Source organism: Canis lupus, chromosome 23 (genome assembly GCF_048164855.1).
Source record: "Canis lupus baileyi chromosome 23, mCanLup2.hap1, whole genome shotgun sequence".
Taxonomy (NCBI): Eukaryota; Metazoa; Chordata; class Mammalia; order Carnivora; family Canidae; genus Canis; species Canis lupus.
Genome location: NC_132860.1, coordinates 3,379,452 through 3,402,509, shown reverse-complemented (window position 1 = coordinate 3,402,509; position 23,058 = coordinate 3,379,452). Strand labels below are relative to the sequence as shown.

Genomic DNA, 23,058 nt, shown 5'->3' with positions numbered 1-23,058 from the left:
ACGCTACGATCCATAGTGACGTAGAAGACTGCTGAGGGTTCATGGTAGGGTCTGGCATTTTTCAAAATTCCAACACTTTAATTTTTTGTCATTTGGCTTTTTTTTTTTAAGAATTAATTATAGACTAGTTGTGCTTTGTATTGCACTCAATCCAATCCATCCTTGCATTACAAGTGTTGACAATGTATATACTAAATGAGAATAAATACAATGAGGACAGCGCCTCCCATTTCTTTTGTATTATTCATTCTGCAAATATTTGTTAAGCCCAGGTTTAGTGCGAAGAATTGTGACAGATATTGGACATAAAGGATGAGAAAGCCACGAAGTCTACATATAGGAGCTAAGGGATCATCATAAAGTAGAGTGGTAGCACCTTGGTGGAATAGGAGCAAAGGATTATGGGAACCTTTAAAAAGAGCATCAAACCCAGGCTCTTGTGTGAGATAATATCTGAGCTTATTTTTAAAGACTAGTTAGCAGCTAATCAAGCAAGGAAGATAGTTGGGGCCAGGATTTGGCCCTCTAAGAAAAGAGGCTAGAATAAGCACAGGCAGGAGGGAAGAGACATGGTGGACGTGGGAACTCTACTAGGGTGGTATTATTTGTCTGTAAGATTTATGGAAAAGAATGGTTCTAAACTAAATGAAACTCAGAGGCAAATGGAAGCAAGATAACAGAGCGCTCATAGACTATGTAGCCAGGACAGTTCTAGGACGCGGCCCCACCCACTTCATCCCCCAGTGCGGCCCATAATAATTTTCCCACACCATACTAGAGTTAAGGAGCTCTCCCATGTTTCTTAGGTTTGTTTCTACAAACTATGAGAGTGTGAGAATGTGCATTAATTAAAGTCAGGGACAGTGCTACCAGCTATATGTCTTATCTCATTTAATCCTCTCAAAACACCAGCAAAGTAAACATTAATACCCTCATTTTTCTTTCAAAGACTCTTGGGAATTTGAGAAGTGACAAGTAACCAAGTTGTGCAGACATTGGGTGGATAAATGGTACCACCCACACCCAAACCTGCATTTCTGATTTCAAAGGCCATGGTCTTCTCCCTACACCATATTATCTCCTGTATTTTAGTATCTTAAGTTACTTATTCCAGCCAGAAATAGAAGGAGAATCCTTTGTTAAATTCAGTTTAGTTTGATCTAGAAGCTGCAAGTTCAAGGCAGTGCTGCTAGCTCAGTGCGTCCACAACCATTCTCCGCATTGCTCCCAAGCCTGTTCTACTCAGGTGCTTTACTCCTTCGGGGGCGCCATCTCTGATCCTCCTCTCCATCCACCGATTTTCAACCCCTGCCCCACTACTTTTCCTGCTTTGCAATCATATTTCCAATTAACACTTTTGCTGAGTTCCCTCTTGTGAACCCCGGACGCAGGGTAATGGGTTTCTGCAGAACCTTCAACAGCCCCGTCTGGTGCTCTTCAATGCTGGGCCCTGTCCCGAGGATTCTCACTGGAAGGCAAGATCTGGCTCATCAGACTCAGCCCTGGAGAATGAATCTTCCTCTAACTGGGTCACCTACCCCTTGGGACCAAACACCAAGGTCAAGGTCCACATACCTGCTAGGTAGCGCTGTGGGCACCGTTTCTGTCACATTTGTTGGGACACAATGGTCGGTGGATAAAGGCAAGGGCCATGTCTTGGAGTCTGGTGCAGGGTAGATGAAGGCCCCAATGGCCACCCAAAATGACAAGGTGATTCCAGTCAGAAGGCCACCTAGTGCACCCTTGATTAAGGGAAAGAAAAAGTTAAGGAGAGACTTGACAAAGCTGTTGAAAGAAAAGAGGAGATGGGGGGGGGGTGTCCATGTCTCAGAGATTCCTACTGTCCACCTCAAGTCTTGGCCACGTGTGCTAGAAACAACCCACCCAAATTGCTTTTTTTTTTTTTTTTTTTTTTTTTTTTTTTTTTGCAACTCCCACCATGCAGTTTTATTTAGGAGTAACTTGTTCCTTAAATGGAAGTAGTGGAGAATGTTATAATGGTCACCATTTTTAGAATTCTAGCAGGAGGTTTTTCCCCTCCTTTTTAGCTTCTTCTTACCATTTAATCTGTTGAGAGATGTACAACGTGATGACTGTAGTTAACACCACTGTACGGTATATACGAGAGTTAAGAGAGAACATCCTCAAAGTTCTCACCACAAGGAATGACATGTACGAGATGATGGTAAACTAAATATGGTAATTATTCCACAATATATGCAAGTCAAGTCATTATTCCATATTTCTTAAACTTGTACCATGCCATATGTCGATTATGTCTCAAAACTGGGGGAGAAAACACCTGTTGAGACCCCCATTCCCAGCAGAAGAATTTCAGAAGCTTGGGAGAACCTGAGAGAATGGAGACAATGTGGTCATTTTTCATTGACAGCTGTCAGAGAGAAATTGTTTCTCCCGTATTTCTTCCCAAGCGGTCCTGGCAGGTCCCTGACTCACAAGCCTGGAGCTTTTTGTTGGAGTCTAAACACTAGCAAGCATATTTACTAGTCTTGCCATTTAAGGGTAGTTTCCCTTGATAAACAGTGAAAAGTCAGTGAGTGAGTGAGGCTTTTCCCCTACAAAGGAGACAGAGTGGTCTAGCAGTGACCGGGACTGGGAAATAAAATCTGGATGCCCCCAGACTCCACTGGACGGCTGAGCTTTCTCTGTGCAAGAAAATAACTTGGTAGTTTCTCTATTGATTCAGGAAAAGACTTTTTGATAAAAGAACCAGAATGTTTTGTTCATTACTGTTTGGGGAAACTAAAGCAATATATGTGATTCGGATACTCATGCCTTGGTCTAGACCAGGGGTCCACACACTTCTATTACAAATGGCAAGCTAGTCAATATTTTAGGCTTTGTGGGCCACCCAGTGTCTGTCATAACTACTTAGCTCTGGCCTACAGCACTAGGACAACTATACTCACTGCATAAATAAAGGACAGTGATTAGGACCAGTAAAACTATTTTTGGGCACTGAAATGTGAATTTCATATATTCATGGGTCATGAAATATCATTCTTTTCATTTTTTCCAATCATTTAAAATGTCAAAACCATTATAGGCCATAGGCTATACCAAAAAGTGGATGCTGGCTAGATTTGGCTTGAGGAGTATAGTTTCCTGACCCCTGGCCTACCAGTAAAGGGTGAATAGATTTCAGCAGGAGGTTCAACCCTCAGAGACGGATAGTAGCTGTCTAGAAAGTGATGCTGAGAAAGAATCTGAGGTTGCATCCACATTCTGTGGAAAGAGAGCCATGATTGGTTAGTAGGATCAGCCATGGTCAATGACAAGGGAGGAGGTGACCCAAATTTGTAACATTTACTTTCCTCTACCTAGAACAAAGTGGTTTTCTGGACTAAATGGAAGGACCACAATTCACTAATATAGATAACAGGTTAATGTGTAGAATGACAAAGATGTTATATATCATTGTTACTTTTGGGGGGCTAAGGAACTGCCTTCCCTCATGTCATCTTCCCAAAATATAGTTATCCTTGTCAACCTCAATATCAGAAAGGTTAATTAAGACTGTAAGAAAAGCACTACAAATTACCAAATGCTCCCTACCTATCCATGCTCTTTACCTAGCTCCATAAGATTTATCTAGAATAGAGGTCAGCAAGGGTCAGATAGCTGCAGAGACTACTTAGATATATCACGTGACTCAAGCTTCATTGAGCACCCTGAAGTATATTAAAAAATATGCAGTCAGGTTTTTTCTGGTCTAAAGGCTTTTTTTTTTTTTTCTGTAGTCTAATGACTTTCTAAAAGTATATGCATGTAAATGTATGGATGACAACAAGTAAAAAAAATTTTACAATTTTACTAGATTGAGAAAATAAAGATTTTCAAACTAATTTAAAGTGTATATTATTTTTCCAAATAAATATTCATTTTGGTTTGCATTTACTATAAAGTTATCCAACCAACTTTTAAAGATATACTATTAGCTTGTAAGCCATCAAAACCAAGGAGAGCCAACCATCAGAATATACTGGTTTTGTTTAATCTTCTCTACCTAATTAATTAAGTTAATTAAATTTGTTATAATTTTAGGTAAAATACAGAAAAAATGAAATTTACATAGTTTTTTAAGTTTTCAAGATTATTTTTTACAATTCAATATATATTTTAAATTTTCATTTTGTGGGCCTTGAATTAAGAGACAACTTTAAAGAGTCAATTTTGCTGCCATGACATCTGGTACTTCATGTCCACCTCTTACTTTCCCTATTTTTGGCTTCTAAAAAGATTTCACTGGAGTCAGAGATAGGAGGCCTTGGGTTCTCCTTAGTCCTACTGTGGAAAAAAGCCCCCATTTTTTTTTTCCTAGTCCAGAGAGATGGCCTTTCCAAGGAGAAAGGGAGAGATAGGAAATGGCTGGACTTCAATTTTATTTTTTTATTTTTATTTTTCCAACAATTGGACCAAGAGCTTTTATTTTATTTTATTTTATTTTATTATTTTATTTTATTTATTTTATTTTATTTCATTTAAATTCAAGCTCGTTAGCATATAGTGTAGTATTGGTCTCAGGACTCAAATTTAGTGACCCATCACTTACACATGACACCCAGTGCTCATCTCAACAAGTTGGGCTTCAGTTTTAGCTAGGAATCATGGAGCGACATGCAGGATCCTTACCTTCCAGTTCACAAATGGGAACAAGATTCCCAGAGAGAATAAGCCCAGCATTGGTCCCCCACACATGCCGTGGATGCTGAGAGCAGCCTGTGGAACGAGATAGATCAGATAAATGTGCCCACTCCCCTGAATCCATGGTCACCTGGGATCACTCTCTCTCTCAGACTCGGGATAAAATTCAGTCCTCGTCCTGACGGTCACACTCATTAATCATGTGCCTTATAGAGGTCATTATTCCCTTCTGGGGAGATAAGCACTATGTAAAACAACAAAAATACATACAAAGATACATTTGTGTGTAGGGGAGGTGTGTACACATACACATAGGAAATTTGGATTTTGTAGAGGTAGTTTCTCTTCAGGTGAAATTCATTGATTTGTTTACATTTTATATCTTGTCAAAAACAAACTTCCTTTTTATAATGCACCACATAAATATACCCATAACTTATATTTCATATCTTACATGACTGCTCGTTTTTTCTAGTTTAGTTTGAACAATTCTATCATTTTGATAATAGTAGATTACCCCACTCCCACCATCCCAGCCAGAACACATCAAGGATGTTGAAGCACTAAGTTGGGACATGATGGGGGAGCTCACTGGACACTTCATATCTCATATCCCATTTTTACGGCTCTGTTTTCTTTGGAAATTGAAGCAGTTTGACAAGTGCATTTCCACATCTCTTAGCCTCTAAATTACACCACTGAATTGGTAAGGAACTTTCATTAAACTAATTTGCGATTGCTCGGTAGCCTCGTGCCATGGCGATCCAAGAGTCTTGGACTTATACAAATGTGCTGATATGCATGCTAGTGAACAGGTGTGTGCGAGTGCCAGCATATGGGCATGTGTGTATGCATGCACACACACACACAGCTATCCCGCAGGGAAGCCCCTATCTTGCTCTATCAAAGCAACTGTAGGGCTCTTAGATCAATATCTAAGAATAGGATGTTCTAAAGATCCTATATATATCTTGGGTTTGTCAGGCACCACCTGCATGCCAGATGGTTAGGATGAACTACCAGGCACTCTAGATAAGTGACCTCGTTTCATCCTCACAATTACCCAGTTTAGTAGATCATAACTAACTGAGTTTTATAGATGAGAAAACTGCACTGATGGGAAACCTATTAAGGGCATAATTCCATTTAGAAAATGGAAGAGGTAAGATTTAAGAGGTTTAAGCTAGGACTGTTTGGCTGTAAAGCCCACATTTTCTCTCCTAAAAGTAGGCTACGGGGGTGGGGGCGGGGAACCAAGAGCACAGACTCTCATAATGGCCTCCTTTCGTTTAAGGGGAGAAAGTTCTTGAAAGATTCCATCACTAATCGAATATTTGGATTCTCGTTTGGCCCTGCTGCTTAGAAGCATGATTCGTTGAAACTTCTGCTATTGATTCAGATACATTCTACTTCAGAGAGTCTTCTTTATAAAAAATAGATAAGACCAAGAGGCTGCCAAGTCCCCTCCAGCTGTAATGTAAGTTCTTTTCTCTAGAAACACGAGCTGCAATTCATGGTTATGTTTGTTTCTCCAGGTTAATTTTTTATGAAGTCAATGCCACAGATGGATCTTTGACAAGATGGAAGCAGATAAGATTAAAATCGATACTCTTCCTCAAAATCAATCCTTACTTTAATATTCCTGACATTTCCTCTGTTGATTAATAGCATGAATTCATAGTTGCCATGGTTGCTGAATTTGGAAGCTAATTTACTTACTAGCTAGGATACAGGAGAATCAATAAGTTTAGGAACAGTGTTTATGTCCCCCAGTGGAGGAAAAAACATTAACAATCCCTTATAAAATCATTAGCCAATATGCTTCTGGGGGGAAAAAAAGGGTCTTTACATGATAGAAAAAGAATCCAAGCATTTCTGGCTTTTGAAAATACATATTTTTGTAATTTACACAACTAGACTAATCTTAATTTTCATATTTCTTTTTGTTGTTGTTCTTAAGCAGGTTCAGTTGGGGGAAGACTTAAAGCTCATCCAGCAGCTTTCTCCTCAGTGGGCAAATCTCACAGAAGTTGTTCCTACAAACAGGGGGCGATGGCAGGGAACGTATGTTTTGGGGGGGTTGCCTTGCTGTGCCGTAGCTTTCTCACGGTATCAAGTAGGGATCCTAATGCCTGCTTCCTGGGGTTTCTTGTAAGTATTCAATGCGGAGTCTGAGAAAGGTCAGAATAGCGACTAAACACTGCAGAGCACGTAGTAAGTACCCCCACAAATGTTATCTACTATCACTCCTTTTTCCTTTTCCTTAAGTTTTAATTTTAATTCCAAGTAGTTAATATACAGTGTTTATTAATTCCAGGTGTTATCCACTATTATGGTTTATCTTCTTCTCATTGCTATTGTCTAGACCATTAGTGAGCTCTCCAGTTCCTGAGGCATATCATTAGATTATTGGACTGCTTGGCGACCCAGAAAGCACTTTCTTAAATTAAGATAAGAACGGGTTTGAAAGTCATTATAGCCCTTGGTAGAACTAGGCGGTAGTCGTTAAGATAGAAGCACAATGGATAGAATGGTCTTCCCAAAGGGAGCTCTGCAAGTCACTAGTTAACAGGTGATCTTTGCTGCTGTGAGCTGCCCCCTCCCCCTATTTCTGCTACCACCACCACCACCACCACCACCACCACCACCACCACCACCCCTCACCCTTCCCCACGTAGGGTCTATGGTCACATATTTAAAGTAAAACAGGGGATGACCGGCTGGCTCAGCTGGAAGAGGGTGGCACTCTTGAGCTCAGGGTCGTGAGTTTGAGCCCCACGTTGGCTGTAGAGATCACTTAAATAAGTACAACTTAAAAAAAATAAAAATAAGAAATAAAGTGAAACAGGCTTATTTTAGGACTTCCCAAGGCCTTCAATAGGCTAACGTGGCTGTGGATATCTGAGAGAGGAGAATGCAGTGTGCAGCATTTCCCAAATGTCTCCAACATAGGAAATTTGCTTTCTTAGAGTATTTCACAGGATGAAAGTCTCCAGAACACACTTTATAAAGTCCTAAGCCAGAACAGTAAAAGGACTTTGCTTTAAGGAGACTCAAGCTGCCTGCCCCTAGCACCACCCACATACACACACCATGAGTATGGGATGGTCTTGTGAACATGGAATTAAACCTGGCTCTATCCCTCACATCCACGGGACTTAGGCTTCGGTCTTCCCATGTGCAAAACCTGAACCTGAATGTTGTCCCATTACGCTCACTATAGCAAAGCCATTTGGAAAATTAAATAGGGGAACTATAATTGGCTTCCTGTACCTGTTAAATCAGATGTATTCAAAGAAATGAGAGGGCCACTCCCTAGACAGTATCTCTCCTAGAAAAAAAAGAACTCAGAATTTTCACTTCTTGCCAACCAGCATCTCCTAAACCATGTGAAATGTGGAACATAGGGTTCTGCTGTGTGGACGGGCAAATATCAAAGTGCTCCAAAAACTGGGACGAGATTATCAAGCATCTGTGATAAAAGGGTTAGTTCCTCCAGCTTAACTGGAGTGGCCACCGGCTCTCCAGTCCCACAGCTTCTTAGGCAGACAACTGAATTCTCAGACTATCACTCAGTCTCCCTGACGTACTCCCTGAAGTTCAAGATGAAAAGAAGGGAATCTGCGTAAGTCATTGCTGGAAGGTTCAAGTAAGATGCACAGATCTGCAAACTCAAAGACACTCTCTAAAAGTCCGTGACTACTCTTCACATGCCCTTATTCAATTCTTTGTTGAAGCAACATTTATGGAAACCCCCTGCCATGCCAAGATAATATAAAAGATGTTAAAATTATACAAAGATATCAGGGGGGTGGTGAAAGGCTGAGGTACAATCTGAAGATGGGCTTATCTGCTGTTGCCTTGACAGGTGGGCGATTTGCGAAGGGAGGAGAGGTGGCCCCCGGGGAGACGTGGGCTGTAAACTTCTCAGCCACTGAGTAGCTGTGAGAACCTGAGCAGGATATTTTCACTCTTTTCTATAATCATCTACAAAATGAAGATGCTCAAATAGATCATCCCTGAGGCTCCTTCTAGAGTCATCTTTTTATGGAAATGGGAGTTGGACATATGGGAGGCCGTTCAGCCTGGATAAGAGGTAGCGGTGGCTCATATGCCAGCTCCCCCACTCCTTAACCATGTGAGCCTGGGACAGTCCCCTCACTCTCTACTTCTTAGTTTCTTCGTCTGTAAAGTGAGTACATGAATCACAACTACCCTGAGAGAAGTGATGAAGATTAAACGAGGTAATCCATCTGGGGCTGCACCTCGAACATAGTAGCTGTTCCATTAATAGCAATTGTTATTCTTTTTCTGCTATTCTAATTATCACTTCTACTTTTATTTCCGGATCATATATTCTCAGATCTGGATTTCAAATGGGCTTCTAATTTTATTACAGTGTACCAAGTCACTGACTTCCATTACTGGTTTTTACTAGTTTCCCCTTCTGAAGGCAATTTCGGTTGAAATTTTACATGTAATGTTTAATTCCGACCTAGGATCGGAGTCCAGGGTACGGTGCTCGGAGGAATAGGCAAAGCATTGGCAAAGAAAGCGGGTTTAGAGTTGCTCTGAAATCAAAGGTGTCCTTTTTCTCTTTCATTACCTGCACGACGCCCCCCATGAGGGATGCAGCCACGGCCATGGAGGTACACATCACGCCAAACAAGAGACCTGAAAGAAAGAAAAGCCATCATCAAGCTGGCTTTGAGGGATTTCTCGAGCTCCTGGGCAGGAACAGTGTCTGAGCACCTTTGGAAGGGATCTCAGTAAGAACCGTCCTGGCCACCCAGCCATCACAGGCCCCAAGAGGGAGATATGGGAGGCTTTGGTCCCAGTCGGGCAAAAAGAACTGGAATCCAGCCACCAGAGATTTGCTCTCCCGGACTCAGGAAGTGAACCATCATGTAGACACAACATGAAAATGTGGAAAAGGCACTGGTCTAGACTAATCCAGACCAAATTAGTGGGATTACTGGCAGCAATTCCCTCTAGCTGAAGAAGTTTCTAGAGGACCTTTCTGGGATTCAGATAGTTCTTCAACTTTAAAATGTTTAAGTATCTATACATTTTATCTCAGAGGAATTGCAACTCTGGAAAGTTTTTCTCATTTTTTCCTTTAGTGTTTTATTCATACCATCCTTCGGGCCCTCAGTATACTGTGCAATGATTTCTTTGTTTTCATATCTATGTGGGAGCGCCCTAAGGGCCATCAGAGTACCAAGCCCTGAAGCATCTAATACAGGGCCTCTAGTACCAAGGGAACTCACTCAGTGAAGAAGCGTATGTGTGTTAGTCATCTTTTAAACCACCTTTAAAAAAAGAATTGTTTTTATATACATCTTTGTTTAAAAAATCATCTTAAAATTGGGTTCAATTCCCTTATAAACTTTGGATTAAATGAGAGAGGGAGACAGAGACAAAGAATTAGAGATATAGACAGAGACAACAATGACAGAAATGGAGATAAAATGATTTTGTTCATTGTTTGAAATCATCTCTCAGCTAAATATCCCGCTCAGTTGCCAACATGTCCTGTTATAGTACTGAGTACTGACCATATGTCAGGTACTTTATCTGTGTCAGTGCTACAAAGTCAGAACCTGATTCCTGTTCTAAAGATCTTACATTCTAGGAAAAGATTACATATAAATGATGTATCCAACAGTGCCATAGAAAATACTTTGAGTTTATCATTATTTTATCATTATTATTATTATTATCATTATTATTATTATTATATTTCAGGTTCAGTACACGATATTCATGATACTTATTATCAGGAACTCACTCTTAAAATGAACTCATGCTAGTAACATTCAATGTAATATTTTCCAACTTCTCAATAAGACAGAAAAATAAAGAAGCTCACAACAACACTAAAAGCCAAGTTTCATCAAGAAAAACATTTTGGAATTGTGATATTATTCTCATTATCTTTAAAGATGATAAACTGGAGTGCAGAAAACAATGTTTGCCCTGATTCTGAACTGCTTCACGAATAAGGAGAACTTTGCCTATCTGAAGAAAATAACAAAAGACATGTTTTCTGTCTACTACTGATTTCCCTTCTGCTGGGCCAACAATCATCTGTTCAGATGAAATCCTAGGCAGTCATCCCTCTCTCCAAGGGTTCTACTTTTTTGTGCTGACCAGAGAATTAATTCATTCCTCCCCTCCCCCAAAATATTATACTCCTGCCATATTATAATCAATAACAACCATGAAGGCAGGAAATTTAGAGGAAGTTGATGGGGGTTCCATAGAGGCCTGGAATGTGTAGCACCAGAAACAAAACAGTCAATGTGGGAGGGAAAGAGTCCCACAATTACAGCAAATACTATGGATTTTTCAAGTGCTACATCAACTCGGAGGACCAGACAATAAATTATGGGCATAGAAGAAATTTCTACTATCATCCAGCATGTTTATGACTATCTTCTAGAAATTGGGAACTGTACTGAGAGTAAGGCCCATCCATTATTAGCTTTAGTCCATTGTGCAAGATGGTGACTAGAAGCAAGGCAATTCACCACCAGTTAACAAATATGTGGTCAGCATTGATCTCTCCTTGTCAAAGCATAAATAAAACAAAAAAAGAAATATGAGATCCATAGCAGAATATCGCCGAACAAAGGAGTGAATATATTAACCTAAAAGCTCAAATACAAGGTAGGCTTTCTAGAAATAATTTACCTTAGGAAGCAAAAAAAATCAAGTATTTGGAAATTGGCAATTTTAATAGGATGCAAAAAACAAACAAGCTCAAGTCAAGAGAAAGCAAATGAGGTGAAAAATGGCAAGATAAGGGGTAACAGCAATAAATTTAGATGAAAATGGGTCCAAGTGGGCTAAGGAAGGACTATAAAGAAATTTAAAATGATAATTGACCGAGCATGTCTGCTCCTAAGTATTTATCAACTAGAAATGAAAATATGTTCACAAAAAGACTTGTACAAGAGTATACATTGCACTTTTATTCATTATAAACTAAAACTGAAACACCCCAGGTCCATTAACAGAATCAGGAGTTTGAAAAAACTGTGGTATATCCATACAATGTCATACTACTCGGAAATAAAGGATGAACTACCGATATACAAAACAACATGGATAAATCTCAAAAACATGGTGAGCGAAAGGAGTCGTACATAAAAAGAGTGTGTACTGTGATTCCATGTATTCGACAGTCTAGAAGAGATAAAACTGATCTATGAGAGAAATATCAAGAGTGGTTGTCCCCGTGGGCCATGGGAGGGCCGTGGGGCAGGGGTTACCTCGAATGAGCAAGAGAGAACTTTCCAGGGTAATGATAGTGATTTATATCACTATGATTTATATCATAGATAAGTGATTTATATCACTTTAGTAATCTCTGGGTTTCACAGGTATACGCACTTGTCAAAAGTCAGCAAATATATACTTACCATTTGTCTAAATCTTTATAGGTAGATTTTACATAAAAATTTTAAAACAGTATTAAATTCTAGTTAATAATGTATATGCTAAAATAATTATGTGGAAGTGTGCTGATATCTGCAATTAACTTTTAAATGTATCAAACATGATATACTAATGGATGGTAGAGAGCTGGATGGTTACATGAAAAAGCAAGACAAGGACAATAGTAATGGAGAATCCAGGGGGTATGTAAATGAGAATTTATGAAAAAAGTCTTAAATTTTGCTGTAAGATTAAATTTATATAATAAAATGTAAGGAACAAAACACAATCCTAGGATTAAAATCATTATTGTTAAGAAATTTACTTTGTGGAAAATTAAAAATTACGTCAAGAGAAAAATTGAGTTTTTCAAGTTTTATTGGAAACTCTAGATAGAAAGCTTACAACGATGTCAATTCTTCCCCCAAACATTTTTAGATTTAATGCATTCCCATTGGGATGGAGGTGCGGCTAGGTGACATGCAATAAAGTATTTTAAAGTCAGCCTAAAGCATTAATAAACACGTGTAACTCAAAGTTTGTTTTTCCAGGAAAAAAAAAGTAAAGTAACAATAGAAAAAAATTTTAATTTTAAACTAAAATAAATGTGACAGGAGTTACTCTAGCAGATATTTTAAATAAAACACTATAAAGCTATAGTATACAAAAGGATGGTATTCATCCTGCAATAGATAATTTAATGAAAATAATATGTAGTATCCTTAAACCCTCACAGATGAAAGAATTTTATAGTGTATATTATCATCACTGAAATATTAAAAAACAGTGAAGAGTATTGGATTCATGAAGCTTAGAGAATTGGCTATGTAAGAAAAAAGAACAAGTTAGATCCTCATCATATTTCACAAACAAATCGAATAATTTGAATACAGTTAATATTAAATGTGAAATATAAAATTATTTACAATCCAGAAAAAATAAGGAAATATATAAATGGGTTTTGCATGGGAAGAAATTCATAAGCATAAAGAAATGGATAAAATGGTAAAAGAGGATGCCTGGGTGGCTCAGCTGTTGAGCGTCTGTCTTTGGCTCAGGGCGTCATCCTGGAGTCACGGGATCGAGTCCCGCATCAGGGTCCCTCCATGGAGCCTGCTTCTCCCTCTGCCTGTGTCTCTGCCTCTCTCTCTGTGTCTCTCATGAATAAATAAATAAAATAAATAAAATAGGAAAAGAAATAACACACATATTTGATCAAACATGTAATTATAATTTCTGTACATCAAAAATGTATTTTAAAAATCTGGGGGATATTCTCAAATATACAAAGGTCACATTTCCTTTATACATGAAGAGATTTTACAGGCAAAATTTCTAATATCTCATCAACAAACAGAAAGTATAAATAGATTTTTCAAAAAATTAAGATGGCTTATTTATCATCTGAGAGATGTTCAAATTCACTATAAATCAAAAAATGTAAACTAAAGCAAAACTGTGATGTTATTTTGACCATGAATTTGGCCAATTTTTAAAAATACTAATGTGCACAGAGTGCACAGAGAAACACGTCATTACTCACTATTGCCAAACATAAATATTAATTGGACCATGCTGGAAATATTTTTCAGAACATACATCAAGAGCTGTCAGTGAATTTGTATCATTCGATCTGATGGTTTTTTTGGAGGTTTTCATTAAGGAAAAAAATTGTGGATGCCATCAAAGATGAATGTATTTTGGTGTCATCACGATATTACAAAAAAATCTAAAAAGTAACAGCATAAAAATTAAAAGGAAGCCATTTTGTAGACTACTAGGCAAACATTCAAAACCTATGCATAAGTGACACAGGAAAATGCTTACTATCCTATCCTAGAAAAAAAAAAAAAAAAAAACAACCAGAACAAAATCAGGTATGATTTTATTTAAAAAGCTCATATGTTTTCTCCAATACCTACATTTTTTTGTAGTAAGTGAATAAGCATATAATTCATTTGTACTTAAGAAGAAGGAAACTCTGTAAAATGATAATTCAACATGGTAAGTGCTACAGTGAGCATAAATGTAATATGCAACCCTGTGATTAAGCAAGGAGGAATTATTCCTGGAAGTGAGGTCACCAGGAGTTTGGTAATAAAAAGTTATTTAGAGAAAGAATTTGGCATAATCACCATGTGGCACACCTGAAGCTAACATAACACTGTGTCACTACTACTACTACTACTAATAATAATAATAGTAATAATAAATATAAATAGTAAAAAGAAAGAAAAGGAAATGATTTGACTTTATTAGACAAAGTCACGGCCACAGTGAGGAGAACATCTTCCCATGTAGAGGGGCGAATATGATCAACACAAGGCAGAACCAAGGGATGACGAAGTGATGAATATAGAGCAGAGGGCAAGTACGGAAGAGAGTCAAAACTAAGGACGGGGAAAGGCACGCTAGCTGGTGATTATCTCCCATTACCCTCCTGGTGCTCTGGAAGTGTGAATCCATATGTGAAATTCCTCACACACCTCAGTGTGCGTTCGTGCCTGTGGGTCCTGAATTTTGACATGCACCACACGTACATTTCGTGATGTGGAGGAGAAGATCCACCGGCTGTACCTACATAAGCCTTTACTGATCCAGGTGCTCAGCTTGTCGGAGAGATGGGGAAAACAGCTCTTGACAAAATCCTCAAAGGTCACTGTTGCTAAGGCGTTGATGCTGGCGGCCACGGTGCTGCAGGGAGAGAAAAGCAAGAACATCATCCAAGCTAAATAAAGCTGAGCAGCCTGCCCTGTCACTCAGGGCAAGTAGACAAAGCAGGGCTCTGGAAAGAAACAAGAAACAGATACAGACATATGTCCTTATTCTGGGACTTCAGGGGAGCTCCATGGGGAGCTTTTCCCTCCTCAAAGCTGCTTCTGTGCTTGTGCTCTTGGATTTCTTCAAACCCTAGTGAAGAAGCTACATGTCTGTGCTCTAATGCCTACCAATGCCCCCGAACAAGACTTTAAGTGAATTCGCAGGCATTGATAGGTTGTGTGTGCAGGTGCACGTGTATGTGTGTGTGTGTTTAGCTTGGACTTGAGGCAGGAAGCAGTAACTACCCTAATCCAGGAATCAGTAAAATGTGCCACTCATTAATCATTCACGCATTCATTCATTCTTACAATTTACACGTCTAGGCACCAGGCATACAATGGTCAACTACCAAACATAGACCTTACACTCTACTTAGCACCACAGACATTCAACAGCCAATTACACAACTGATCACGGTTGTCATGAAGGAAAATAACAAGAGACTAGGAAAGTGTGCCTTGCAGAGTCCTAAACTGAAGTTAAAGAATTCTTCCCTTAGGAGATGATGATTGAAATAGGCACCGAAAGGACCCATGCAAATTGGGGAAAAGGGAACTTGACATTCAAATGCCTCTAGATGGAAAGCTTCCCGCACTCAACAGCCTGAAGCCACCAGAGTGGTTAGAATGCAATCGGTCAGGGAGAAAGAAGCAAAAGATAAAATGGGAAGGAGGCAAAGGCTAAAACCACATAAAAGATTTGATATTCTCTCTGACTTTCCAATCAGAGTCCAGTCTTAAAGCCCTAAAACTCGTTTTGACAACAGAGGACCTGGAGGTTGGGGTTTTCCCTTCCCAATAGCATGAAAGCTTATCTAATTTCTCATACAGACCAGGAATATTTTAGCTAGTGGAACAGGTAACTATATTAAATTCATGTGATGCAAAATCACAATCACAAACAAAGGTTCCAGAAAAGAAACAAGCTGATGGACAAAACCTGACCAAGCTGTTGGTAAATTCTCCACTGCTATTCGTTAGCTGACTGTTTTGTTATCCTCCGATGTTCATTTGAAGACAAGCTAGGGCTGTGCCAACAGCATGGAAGAAAATTCTTTTTTTTTTCTTTTTCCTCTAATAATACCATTAATTTTAGCCGTAGGTTACTTTAGTTAGAATAGTTCCATGTCCATTTTGTGCAAAATTAAAAGTTCCTTCCCTGAGTGGTAGCTATAGCAAGCAGAAATCTCCTAAGACCCATTTCTAGGGAATTCAAACTGTAAGTACTCTGGGATACCATTCTCGTTTTCCTGAGAATCACTACGTGGTGTGTGTGTTTCCTGCCAGACTTTCCTCCTATCTGCAGCTCCATGAAAATCCAGTAAGGAAAGGAGATGATCAAACAGAAGGAGTTTGATCTCAAAATACGACTTTGTCTCAAAATACATCATCTGAAAGTCCTGAACATTAGGGTTGACCCTTAAATCCACTGGGAAGGAGGGAGCAAAAACTTGAATTTGGCCCCTATGGAGCCTCTACTGGGTTGCTTTTGGAGTCAGGTAAATTATCCATATGTCAACTTCTCAGATCTAAAGCTTCTGTAAGATGATAAAAATCTTTCTTTTTTAATTTTTCCTAACCCTCAAGGACGATCTCTTTACTGTACCCCCATTCTTGTCTTTCCCTTTCTCAACTCAACATCCTCCTTAAGGTTGCAGCAGAAGTAATCTCTCTATAGCAGGTACCACCCAATGTGTCCCTTTCTTAGAAGTTTTGGACTTGAGAACAAAAGAGCCATCCATTCTTTTGTGAATTATCTGTTGACAACTACGAGTTCTCCAATCTGGAAAGAGTCAAGAGTCGGTCTTAAAGTAAGAGAAAAGATAAGCAAAGCTCTATAGAGAGGGAAAAAATAAAAACTAAAGTGCTACCCCTCCTTGATCCTCTGGTGCTCCTATTTTCTGTCTGGAGTTTCCCTGAGATCCTAATCGCAATACCACAGAATAATGTCACTTCATGTATTTGATGCAAAAATCCTAAAAAGAATATTAGCAAAAATAATTCAGTAGTTCACTAAATTAGAATTATACCCGAAGCAGGTTAAAATCATTACATGAAGTCAAGGATGTTGCTAATTTGGAAATCTGCCACCATATTAGGTTGCCAAAAGTTAAAAACATAGCCACTGCAAAAATGCCAAAAATTTAATAAAATTCAGTATCTCTGATAAAAACTTTCCTAAAAGTAGAATAAGTATATGCATTTTGTTCTTTTTTTTATGATTTATTAACTTTAAATAAACATTCTTTTTTAAAAAAATATATTTATTTATTTTCGAGAGACTAAGAGAGAGCACAAGCAGGAGGGACAGGAGAGGGAGAGACAATCTCAAGCAGACTCTGTGCTAAGCACAGAGCTCGACATAGGGCTTGATGTCAGATCCTGAGCCGAAACCAGGAGTCGGACACGGAAGCGACTGCACCACCCGTGCAACCCTTAAATGAATATTCTTAAATGTAAATAATATCATCCACATCGCCAGAGCCGTGTATTGTCAACAGACTAACCTCAGAGTTCCACTGAAGGCACAGGCCACGAAGAGTCCAGGCAGTCCTGGCATCATGGAGAATATCTCCATGACGAAGTACGGCATTAGCTGAAGAGGTGGTAAAACGAGATAGGATCAGTGGTCTCATCAGCACAGTCTGAGTGGAAAAATGTCACTTTTTAGCAAAAGGAAGTGGGAAAAAAATACAAAAAAAAAAAAAAATTAAAAAATAATAAAATAAATAAAATAAAAAAATAAAATAAAATAAAATAAAATAAAAAAATAAAATAAAATAAAATAAAATAAAATAAAATAAAATAAAATAAAATAGAGGCATTTGCACAACTCAGGTTGTTACGTGCTTCCAGTTGAGGCTACAAGTAGTCTGATTTCATGGGCCCTGAGGTCCAGCTTCAGCTGGAGGGGAGGTGGAGGCATGGGAAGGGGCAGCTGACATTAGGAAAAAGGATTAGATGCACTTTAGAAGGTTCAAGAACTCGTTTTATTTTTCTGGTATTTGCAATGTATGCCATTCCTTTGCCTGTGCACCCTTAATGTTAGCAGTTAAATCCTAAAAACGAATGCTTGAGCCAGGTCTTCAGGGTGTCTAGGTATTATGGTTCTATTCTGGAGTCAGATCTGTGAGAGAGGAGCCCCCCTGGGACAGTGGAATATACAGACGGGAGAGAGGTGATGGTGCCTCAATAAATGGAGTTTTTGAAAGCACTTTTAATGTAGTATAATGAGAAGACAAGCGCAGAAGCTTTATAGAAATAAGGGTCATTTTGTTCAATATGAGAATAAAGCATCTGTAATGAACCTTGAGACATCTAGGGGAAAAAAGAAGGGCTGGATCGACAACCAAAGCCATGGGTTCAAGCCTAACCTCCACTCTCCCCAGCCTTGCCCTGGCCTGGTCTTCAAGGGCAAGGAGAGATACCTTTTTACGTGTCACTTCCCCTATTAGAACCTGGTGTGTGGTGACATCACCCAAGAGGAGGGGAAAGAGATCATCTCCCTGGGGCTCAGGAAGTGGCTTGGGATCCAGGTGGAAAAATAAAAAGGAAGAACCCATATCACCCAGTCATGGCCAGAAGCTCACTCATTTCGGCCATTCTCCGCTGGTCCCAAGAGAACACAAACCTGGTCTGGCGCTGAGATAATGCCAGAAGTCCAAGGGTCACAGTCCTTGAAGTGGGAGTACATGATTAAGCCAGAGAAGACAGCACACACCAGAATGATCCAGAGACCCAGCAAGTTAAAATACAAGGCCCTAGAAGAGAACACATCGGCCTATTGGTAGCCTCTATGCCATATAATAGTGTGATGAAGACATCACCAAAAATTCAAGGTAAGAATTTGGGGGGCTTTTTGCTATAAAATAAAATTCTACAGCCTTCAAGAATCATTATATTTTATACATTCACCATTTTTGTTCTATTTGGGAATGTTATATTTTTAGACTGATGACAAAATTGAATGAGGTAGGTTTTTGATGGCTTTTCTTTTGAAATCAGGAGTTTTTCTGCAAAATCTCAATGTGTGGTGCAAGATCTATTTTCTCGGATGAAATTTCACATACCGATCACTCATATTATATAACTTACAGTGATTTTTCCCCCCACTCAATTCATAAAACTGTCAAAAAGTGAACTTACATTTTAACACCTTTTCTTCCAGAGGGATAATGAGATAAATGTAGAAATAGACACATTTTGGAAATATTCACTTTGGAGACTGATTTAGATGAAATGTAAAGTTGAGGGTTTTTTTTTTTTTTAAAGAGAATAGAAAGTATGCAAAACTTAAGGTCATTTTACCCATATTCTGGGGAGCAATTCTTTTTATTTGTACAACACATGGATACACTTCACTCTAGTTTGAGTGCTTTGACAGTTTCCTATGGTTATTTTGAATTCATTGTTGATTTCTGAAAGTCAAAATATTACTAGATTTCTTTAAAAAAAAAAAAAAAAAAATATATATATATATATATATATATATATATATATATATATATATTTACTTAGAGAGCCTGCAAGCGAGCAAAAGGCAGAGGAAGGAAGAGCATCCCAAGCAGGCTCAATGTGGAGCTCAGTGTGGTCTTGATCTCACAACCCTGAGCTCATGACCTGAGCTGCAATCAAGAGTCTGATGCTTAACGGCCACCCAGATGCCCCACTAGTTTTCTTAATTTCAAGGAAGATTTGAAAGTAGGCTGGATTTTTATAAACAGCCTCATTCTGGAGAGAATGTCAAAGGGCCAGAGAGCAACACTAGGAATTTTCTTGGATCACGTCAGTGTTTGAAGGGAATCAGACACATCCACATTTAAATGTAAGGATACATGAAGACTCCTAACTCTGGGAAAAGAACTAGGGGTGGTGGAAGGGGAGGAGGGCGGGGGTGGGGGTGACTGGGTGACGGGCCCTGAGGGGGGCACTTGACGGGGTGAGCACTGGGTGTTATTCTGTAAGTTGGCAAATTGAACACCAATAAAAAATAAATTTATTTAAAAAAAAAAGAAAAAGAAAAAAATAAATGTAAGGATACACATTAATTTCAAAGCCTCCGAAAACCCATCCTGTACGAGTGTGCCTAGCTCTCAAAAAAACCCTTGAGTCAAACTACCTGTATATGAAGTGAATCTGGTTCAATCATTACCTCGTTTGGAAGTTTCTATTTGATACTATTTACATGAGAAAAGAGACTTATCCTAGAAGTTACTTCCTTGAAAGTATTCCAGCAATGTTTATTATCTGAAATTATATGTTAATTTGCTTATTATTAATTTCCCCCACTCAAACAAACACAGTGCTATAGAATAGTGCTGGCACATAGCAGACATGAAATTATTTCCCTTTTGGTAATAAATAATTGAATGAATGAATGGTAGAAATTCAGTACACTGTGATTATACTCCTTGTATCATTTATTAAAAAAAAAAAAAAAACATTGGACCTCGGGGCAGAAGACTTTATCCTTAACGACCACCTGCCCTTAGACAAGTCATGTAACACCCTGAGGCAGTTATGTCATCTGTAAAAAGAGTGTGAACACACCTGCTTTCCTTCTATTATAGGACTAGTACAGGGATTGAATGAGTTACATTCTGTAAAAATATCCATACAGAGGACATCCATACATTATCCAGAACAATTTTAAGCTTCACCAGTCAACGACAGGAAGTGAGAAACCAAGGGTAAGACTGTATTGAATGTTAAAGACCTTGTGTCGTGACTTTGTTTTTCATTAGAAATGGACTTTGATTCTTTACAGAGATAATTCTCCTATTTTTAACTAAAGCCACTTCATTGTTTCACTCAAAATATATGGATTAGACATCTCTGTGTACTAGGCTCTCTTAGGTACTGGGGTATAGCAGTGAGCAACAGGGAACCCTCCCTCATGGAGGTTAAATTCCGGGATTGGAAGCAGATCATCACTGAAATGAAATAAATGAACACAATGATTTTAGATGTGAATGAGGAAATAAACAAAAGCAGCAGGAATAGAACAAAAGTGACTTGTGTGGGTGTGCTCATCTTAGCCAGGAGCTGGGATGGATGTGGGAAGGGACCTGAGACTCTGCATCAGCACCTACTACCCTCAAAGCAACATGTACAGTCAACCACCTTGGAAAGTAAACTGGGGGCAGCCCGGGTGGCTCAGTGGTTTAGCGTCGCCTTCAGCCCAGGGCGTGATCCTGGAGATCCGGAATCGAGGCCCACATCGGGCTCCCTGCATGGAGCCTGCTTCTCTCGCTCTCTCTCTCTCTCTCTCTCTCTTTCATGAATAAATAAATAAAATCTTAAAAAAAAAAGAAAAGAAAAGAAAAAGAAGAGCCTGCATCTCTCTCTCTCTCTCTCTCTCTCTCTCTCTCTCTCTTTCATGAATAAATAAATAAAATCTTAAAAAAAAAAGAAAAGAAAAGAAAAAGAAATTGGAGTCTAGAAACAAGAGGAGGTGAAGTCCGCTTCCAGGGAGCACATCTAAGATGACATGGTGGGTGATGTTATTTCTAGATATGAGGAAGACGGATCAGGCTTAAGATCAACCGAATTGTCTCCAGTGCGTCCTCGGCATTCCTGGTCATGAATGCTATGCATATATAATGAGCCCACTCGTGGTTTCACCCCATGGACGCATGGTCAGTACGAAGGTTATGGATCTGTTTTCACCTACATATGTTTCAGGGTGTATTTTTCCCAAGTAGCAGAGTTTTTCCTAAACTCTGATGGAATGTCTTAATGACACCAGGCTCTCAGGTAATTGAACAGAAGCAGAGCATTTAATCAACATTCTGCAGAGCCTCCTAGATGAGAGCAGATTGGCAGCCGGCTCCAAGTGGCCTCCAGCTGCCCCCGTAATGACCTTGAGGCTTCAGTTGTGTGACAAATGACACATCCCCGCCGCGCCCTTCCTTCCGGCTGAGTGCACTTCAACTGGACTGACCATTTTGACTGATTTCTGTTTCCTATTTGATAAAGTGATAATCTTGTGTGGAGGGTTTGCTAACATTGTTTATTCTAATAGGATATGAATATGTTACCAGCAAATTAATGGAATACTAGATAACGTATTCAGTGCTTCCTTCTGAGAGCGTGTGGAATAGATAAGTAATAAATTCTCTTTTGGAATCCAAGTCACAAAATGGTGAGCCGTGTCGCAGCAATGTTATCTTCTACTCATTCTAAATAAAAAACTATGCATTGAAAGTATTTTAAAGTCAGTTGTGAAAATATTCACAGTGACTGTTTCTCACTCTAAGAAAAGTTGAGGACATCCTGACAAATCCGGGGATGCTGGAAATCTGGACAGTAACAAGGAGGATAAAATGTCCATTGCAGATGCAGTGCTAGCTTATTTCTGCCAGTCGTGCAGAATAATACATGACTTCCTTCAACCCCCAGTCTAGAGCATGCGATGCCTTGCAGGGCTTGGAAAAGGCTCCCCGAGCTGTGCCTGCTGGAGTCCCTCAGGGCAAGCAGGCCTGGCAATACTAGGGGCTGCTAGCTTGGCGAGAGCTGCCCTGGTGAAAGCCCATTATGACTTCTTTTAAACCTCTCCTTGGAAAACTTAAGGATAGATCCATCAAAACAAAAATAGTAGCTCAAGAGACCACAGGCTTCATCAAGCAAATCATAAGGGCCATCTCCTCACAGAAGCTGTGAGTAGACAATCTATGCTATTTACCTCTGCATCGCCACCCATGGCCACCTAATTTAGCCTACAAGTTCTCAACAAATGGAGGCAGTCAATGATGGAGAGCAAAGGGAGGCAGACGTGAGCTCCAATCCACTTCTTTGTTGAGATGGGAGTAGTAATGCCGGCCTCAAAAAACTGTTGAGAGGGTTAAATCAAACTTTCCATCTCTCTCTCTCTCACACACACACACACACACACAGAAGCGTATAATAAATACCCAATAAGGACAAAGAAAACTGAAATGTGTATTTATAACTTACAGTTTTGCATGTTTTTCTGTTTTGCAAGAGATGCATCGCTGTATGGTCGACTGATTAACACCATAGATCCCAAGCCACGTAAACGTTCCTCCCACTGAGATTGTCCAAATAGTGTGCCGTCTGAGAGGATCTACATCAAAGCTATGAGCCAGAGAGAAGTGAGTGAACAAAGATG

At 39.3% G+C, this 23,058-nt stretch overlaps 1 protein-coding gene across 1 annotated transcript in view; it reads right to left on the bottom strand.

The window, feature by feature from the left end:
* SLC5A12 (solute carrier family 5 member 12) overlaps positions 1 to 23,058 on the bottom strand; it is a 45,333-nt gene that overhangs the window by 5,351 nt on the left and 16,924 nt on the right. The window contains exons 6-12 of the mRNA XM_072793737.1: positions 22,884 to 23,024; positions 18,559 to 18,688; positions 17,435 to 17,523; positions 14,690 to 14,802; positions 9,272 to 9,339; positions 4,654 to 4,740; positions 1,576 to 1,742 (exon numbers count right to left, since the gene is read on the bottom strand). Coding sequence (XP_072649838.1) covers positions 1,576 to 1,742; positions 4,654 to 4,740; positions 9,272 to 9,339; positions 14,690 to 14,802; positions 17,435 to 17,523; positions 18,559 to 18,688; positions 22,884 to 23,024 — 795 coding nt within the window. The remainder of the gene's footprint in view (positions 1 to 1,575; positions 1,743 to 4,653; positions 4,741 to 9,271; positions 9,340 to 14,689; positions 14,803 to 17,434; positions 17,524 to 18,558; positions 18,689 to 22,883; positions 23,025 to 23,058) is intronic.